General features: G+C 50.3%; 1 protein-coding gene across 1 annotated transcript; it reads right to left on the minus strand.

The window, feature by feature from the left end:
* Positions 1 to 254: 254 nt before the first annotated feature.
* LOC141922378 (E3 ubiquitin-protein ligase RBBP6-like) lies at positions 255 to 4,305 on the minus strand. Its single transcript, XM_074821511.1, has 3 exons — positions 4,140 to 4,305; positions 1,093 to 1,192; positions 255 to 468 (listed from the first exon to the last, which is right to left on the minus strand). Exons 1-3 carry the CDS (start codon positions 4,303 to 4,305, stop codon positions 384 to 386), a joined length of 351 nt encoding a protein of 116 aa, XP_074677612.1. The 3' UTR covers positions 255 to 383.
* Positions 4,306 to 6,584: the final 2,279 nt, after the last annotated feature.

Here is a 6,584-nt window from a genome sequence, read left to right on the forward strand (position 1 = left end):
ATACACTCCAAACAATTTTAATTGCAAGAAACAAAGAGCACACGACAGCCTATACAAACATACTAGCTCTAGACAGACAGATGTAGAACACAGCACCAATTGAATTGTGCAAACCTTGAACCCACCTGATCTAAAACCAATCCTACATTATCTGTACAACACAAAGTCATTCAGGAAATACTCCAGCATATTCAATATGAAACACAATGCATCACTAGGCACAAATACCAATATTCACATTAGAACTGTGCAAATGATGGCATTACTCAGTTTTCACTGTGCTGTGAATCAAATACATGGTCTCTACAACATGTACTATGTCTTACTGCAGAACAGATTAAGTTAATGTTTGGGAGATTAATACGATGCTGCGTTGTTTAGAATTAAGTACAATGTGTAGGAAAAAAGTGTGAGATTGTGTTTTTACATACCGCTTTTGGTGTTCCACTTGCTGGCTCGGTTCGAGTTCTAGAGGAAGAAATAAAGGTGATGAGAACTTAGAACAAAGCACTTGTACCCAACCAAAAGCAGTGAAAACAGATTATAAAACCTAAACATCAAGGCATTATGTTCTGATAGTCTAGTGAATGTGGAAATGTATTTGTATACATAAACTGTTCTCTCTTGGCACATTCAGTGCAACTTAAAAAAAAAAAAAATCCCATTTCTAGTTTGTCAGCAATTACTGTAAGACTTACAGCTCTAGAACACAACAGTGCCAGAGGAAGTCCTCAGATATTTTGACTCTGCTGTGTAAGCATCAAAACGATGAAGTCTGTGCTACAGCTTTGTGCTCTTAAATAATCAACCATCCAAATAGCGACCCTTGGTCTTTCCTCTGTAGCCAGTATGCCAGAAAGCCAGATCTGAGGCATAAGAATACCTGCCATATCCCACCCCGCCTCCCCCAAATGCAAGACACAGTCAAACACTGACAGACTCTTCTGAGATGGGAACATGCGTATCTCTCTTTACTGTAAAAGCAGTAAAAAGAAGAAAGATACACTCCGAATGCCTCTGTAAACTAATCTCCATAAAAAAAGTTAACACACTGCAACCCCTCACAGACTACAATGCTTTATGGGTACTTACATAACTCGTGTTTTGCTGGTAGGTTTAACTCCTCTAACAGGGACTCTTCTAACAATCACCGAGGAGTTCCTAGGAATCAGGGTGTTATCATCTGTGTATTCTGAAAACAACACCAATACCGAAGAAAACATCAGTCAGTTCGTAAGAATGTATATTAATATGCAATTACATAGCACCTGAGAGAACCCCTTCACAGACATAAAAGCAAAATTTTATATGTAACATGACACTTCTGTCATCTCAACACACTAACAGAACCTTTCAAGAAGTCTTCAGGTTTGAGAATCAAACACCAGCAGCAAAACCTTTTCCATTCTTTTCAAACAGCTTGGATGCCAGCAGCAAAATGGTCTCAAAGGTCACTAAAAGAGAGTCTGCTCATGCATGAGGTTCTTTCCTGACCTAGCTCAAGTTGCTTTTGCTTCTGTTAGGCTACAAACCCGAGAGATCTTTGGAGAGAAACAAACCACAGCAAAGTCTCACCTGCATAAACCAGAGTCTAAAGTCTGACCAGCTTGCCCTGAAACAAAGCAGGCGCTCGGCTAAAGCATGAAAACTCTGCGCCGCTGCTTTCCGAGCTGTTCACTAAAAACGATTCCCCTGTGCTGCGAGTGCTGGGGACTGACAGAACACAGAAGAGAGCCGCCAGCTCTCTGTTTCTCGGGGTTTCATCCATCGACAGCCACACTGTCAGCTGCTCAGTGCTGTACATGCGAATGCAAACGGAACTGGCAGTGCTAGAATTTGGATCACAGAAACCTGAGGGGTTTTTTGAGCTTGCTTTCACACGGAGGGCAGAACTGGCTCCAACTAAAGTGGTATCTCCTCTCTTAAGCTAATCATCTAGTTTGAATAAGCCAAAGGGACGTGAATTCTTTCCATTCACTTTTTGCAGAGCAGAGAGACTCAAATGAAATTAATTACGAAGACAAGTCTTCTGAAAAGCCTTTTGAAACCAGTGTGTGCCTGAAGGTCTCCATGCTTTGCCTTGGCTTACACCGTGTTCGTCTTTTGAAGAGGAGGAGCTACCTGAGGCACTTTGACTGAGTAAGCCTCAAATGTAAAGATCTCTCCATGAGTGAGCCTCAAATGTAAAGACGTCTCCATGAGAATGGTTTATATATTGTACTTACGCAAGCTGGATATGACTAAACGTTTTAAAGCACCATCAGCAGCCATGCCCTGTAATCTGCCTACAGTTTTACCTATTAAAAGCCCTTACCTTTGGAGGCAGAATCAGAACAATGGCCCGAAAGCCAAAGTTGCTGTGAAAGTACTAATGACAAAACCCAAAGCTTTTACAGAAGTCATACCCTGAAACCAACGCCTAGAGCTCTGCTCAAATGGGGAATCTCACCATTACACAGCCACCTGTCAGGAAAGGCCTGAGACGGGACTTTTTGATGTCGGAGGAGCTCAAACAGCACTGAGGCTGACAAGCAATGGGGAGATGATGGCAGCGGCAGCTCTGGAAGCCCAAAGCAGCTGTTTCCACCTGCTGAACGGAGTCATGCAGAGTGTTCTTTCTGGTCCAGATCACAAACCACTGGACTGAGATTTCAGAGGCACAGGATAAGTAACAGTGGCTCCACAAAAAGGCAGGAGTTTGCTACGCCTGTGCCCAGCTGAGGGTTGTGGTAGGTCTGCAGAAGATTGCAGGTGGCAGCACCTCTCCTCGAGGGAGGCTGTGTATATGAGGACAGCAACCAGTGCACTTATTCGCCAATTCTGCAAGCCTGCAGAGGTCAGCTGGAACATGCACAACAGGTGTATGATGCAAAAAGAGGAATGGGTCCTCTTTTTGTATTTTATGACAATTCATTGACCATTAGAAGAGAAGCATTGACATCTGCCTTCTGAACAGACTGTCCTTGCATGCAGATATATATAGATAGAGAGAGGGATGCTTGTTTTCAATCTGCTTGTGAAGTGCACAGGGAGTGCCTCCAGCCATCTAATACCAGACTGATAGAAAAATGAATTCCCCTTAAAAGTCAATCAGTACACATTTAAATGGATCAACTGAAAACTGAAGAGTGACAATAACCTGGTGAAGTAAAGGCTTTATTTGCACAGGACACTTATCACGGCACATATTTGTATGTGGGACTTGAAGTATCCCACCAGCTGGGTCACTGAGGCAGAGAATTTGTGGAAGAGGGTTTACAAACAGCGGAGTATGCTGCCGAGGTAGTTCTGTGAAGGGACCTGACACCTGTTGGCTTTCATACATTCATTTTTCCTTCACGTTCATTTTGGTGATGAAATCTGTGTCAATGATGAAATCTGGTGAAGTCAAACAATGTAGACTTAAAAGTTAACTGTTTTGTTTTTAAAAAGGAAAGGACTAAAGCTGGAGCATTATTCCTGAAGTCCCCGGAAATTTCTGTTTGCTCGCTTTGAATTTAACAGCTTCCAGCTTAGTCTAAGAGCTCTCAGACAAAACTGGCATCTGCCAGCAGGAGCCTGTTCCCCGCAGGCAGCAACATCCCATGTAGCTGCGGGGCCCTGGCAACTACCAGTGTCACTCTGCCTCGCCACGACTCCACATCTGCAGATTGAGCAGCGACATCACGCTCAACAGGGCTACTTTTCACGCTTGTCCAAGCAGAGCTCCAACAGAAATGTTCAACAAAGCTGGAGCCAACACCATTGTTGATTCCTACTCCCTTCTCGCACAAAACTTGTTTTACTGCCAGTGATGGCCAGTAAGTGGCTACTGGGCTTTTGCAAGCACTAGACGTTGCACATCGACCACGTAGTCTTCTACGCCCAGCTCCGTGTCTAACAACAGATCGGAACGGCTCTGTGAGGTCCCCACACAAGCCACAGCTACCGATGGTGGCCGAATCGCACTGTCCCTTCCCACACCACTGAATCGCTGGCGCCGCTTGCCCTCCCGGTTCCCCGCACGCCGGCGGGACGGGCCCCAAGCTGACTCACGCCACGTGGGAACAAGCCACAGAGAGCAGAGTGTGGCTCCCACAGGCCACGGCCGCCGCCAGCCGGGCAGTGCCCGAGGCCCCGTGCCTACCGCCCCCACGCACCTTCTCTGGTCTGGGCGTTCATTATCTGCAGCTCGCAGTTGGCCACCTTCAGCTTCTGGCGGCCCATGATCTGACGCTTGAGGTCGCCCAGGGTGATGTTGAGGCCGCTGAAGGTGACCGTGTCGTAGTGCAGCAGGGAAGAGAACTTATAATGCACGCACGGCATGGCTGATGTTCCACTTACTGGCTCGGTTTGAGTTCTAGAAGAAGAAATAAAGGTGATGAGAACTTAGAACAAAGCACTTGTACCCAACCAAAAGCAGTGAAAACAGATTATAAAACCTAAACATCAAAACACTATGTTCTGATATGTTCATTATGTTCTGACGGTAAGGACTTTGTGAGTCCCAGCCGGGAATGGCCTAACAGGCCCATGTGGGCCTAGGACTCAAAAGATGGTGCAAGTCCATCACAGAGAACGGGATTTTGCCATCTGCGTGCCAGTACAGGCATCCAGAAGGTAACTGCTGCCTTTATGACACTCTTCAGCAAAAATGTTTATTTTGTTTGGTGCTTCCAAGCTTACGCCAAGCGAATACGGCCAGTGGGTTCCTCTCTCTCCGAGGGCCATCTATTCAGAAGATGAAAAGCCAGGAAAACAATCCCCCGTCTCCGCAAAAGGAGGCTGGTGCTCTGTGAGGAGCCAGGGCTCTGACACGTGTACATTGACCCTCCTGCTCCGAGGGGGAGCCACTGCCCACGGCTGGGCCACCCGCCGCCCCGCGCTCCGCCTCAGGGACTTCACCTCGAGGAACAGCTCTGGCTTCCACAGTTATTAACCTCAGCTACTACTGCTGTGCTTGTCAGAAACCATGCCGGGACACAACTACTGAACAAAACTGACCCGAGTAAGCAGGCGACATTTTGATGGGGCTTTGGAGCCCAACAATAATTAATTGGTCTCTTCCAAGCCCACCAAACCCTTAAGCACACGAACCATTTTACTGAGGTGATAACCACGGGAGGGAGAGGCCACAGTCTCTCCAAATCACCTTGTATCTTTGCTGAAAAATCTGCAGGACCCTTTCAGCCCTGGCCATCTGACCTCAGTGAGACCACCACTCACCTTGTCCCACGGACGCACCGCTCACATTCACCTGGGTTTTGTTTCAAAAGCTTCACACTACTTCCTTTACTCTTTGTCTCACCTGACTGTTGAACCTTTGTCTAACCTCACTGTTTGGCTGCTCTGAAACTCACAACCTGCAGCTCTGAAGCCGGACAACAACAAGGGGAAGGCCTGAGGCCAGCGGCCCTGCTCCCAGCACACGTCGTCACCGCGGCGCAGGGGCCCGGGATGCGCAGAGTTGCCGGGTTCAAGGTGCCGACCTGCACCCGACGGCTCCCCCCGGCCAAACCCTTTACCCAGAACCACCGCTCTGCCTGCGCCAAGCACTGGGAAACACCTTCAGGGCTTCCAGCTATTTGCCGTGCTCAATTCTGCGTCCTTATTCTTATAGAATTGAAAGGCTGGGGGCCGTGAAACAAGCACGGCCACCCAGTTCACCCAGTTCACGTGCAAGGCGTGACCCCGACTGCACCGCGTCCCCCATGTACCCCCTGCCGCCACCCCCCGGGACCGCGTGGGAGGGACAGCGACCAGACCGGCCCCCGGACCCCACCCCCCTCCCCGGAGCCTGCCCGGACCGGCCCTGGGCCCTCTGAAGCCTCCCCTTGAGCCCCTGCCAGCCCCCAGAGCCCACCCAGACCGGCCCTGGGCCCTCCGGAGTCCTCCCGGAGCAATCCTGGGCCCTCTGGAGCCCCCCTGAGCACCCTGCCCGGAGCCCCCAAGCCCATCCCCGGGCCCCCCGGAGCTCCCCCCCGGCCCCACTCACCACAGCAGCCGGGTCGCCGGGTCCTGATGCTGCTCGCCGTCTCCTCCTCCTCCCTGATCGCCTCCTCCTCCTCCTGGCTGATCGCCTCCTCCTCCTCCTTACGGATCGCCTCCTCCTCCTCCTTACGGATCACCTCCTCCTCCTCCTCACTGATCGCCTCCTCCTCCTCACTATTCGCCTCCTCCTCCTCCTCGCTACTCGTCTCCTCCTCCTCCTCACTACACACCACCTCCTCACTAGTCACCTCCTCCTCCTCAAATGATCGCCGCTGCCCTGGCACTGCTGGTAGCATCCCGGGCGTTACTAGGACACAGCGGGGGCGGGGCTTCACTCAGCCAATGGCGGCAGTGCTGCCCTGGTTGCTAGGAAACCGGGCAGGGGCGGGGCTTCGCTCAGCCAATAGCAGCAGTGCTGCTGCCCAGGTTGCTAGGAGACAGATTGGGGTGGTGCCCTGGTTGCTAGGAAACTGGGTGGGGGCGGGGCTTCGTTCAGCCAATAGCAGCAGTGTTGCTGCCCAGGTTGCTAGGAGCCGGATGGGGGCAGGGCTTCACTCGGTCAATGGCGGCAGTGCTGCCCGGCCTTTATTCTGTCTTTGCTGACTGAACAATCG

Source organism: Strix aluco, chromosome 4 (genome assembly GCF_031877795.1).
Source record: "Strix aluco isolate bStrAlu1 chromosome 4, bStrAlu1.hap1, whole genome shotgun sequence".
NCBI lineage: Eukaryota > Metazoa > Chordata > Aves > Strigiformes > Strigidae > Strix > Strix aluco.

What these genes read in the sequence shown, in the direction of transcription:
- LOC141922378 (XM_074821511.1), bottom strand. Translation starts at nt 4,305, where the DNA reads ATGCCGTGCGTGCATTATAAGTTCTCTTCCCTGCTGCACTACGACACG. An exon ending in GAACGCCCAGACCAGAGAAG is followed by an intron (nt 1,193 to 4,139) that starts GTGCGTGGGGGC and finishes TGTTGTTTTCAG; the next exon opens with AATACACAGATGATAACACC. An exon ending in ACCAGCAAAACACGAGTTAT is followed by an intron (nt 469 to 1,092) that starts GTAAGTACCCAT and finishes TTCTTCCTCTAG; the next exon opens with AACTCGAACCGAGCCAGCAA.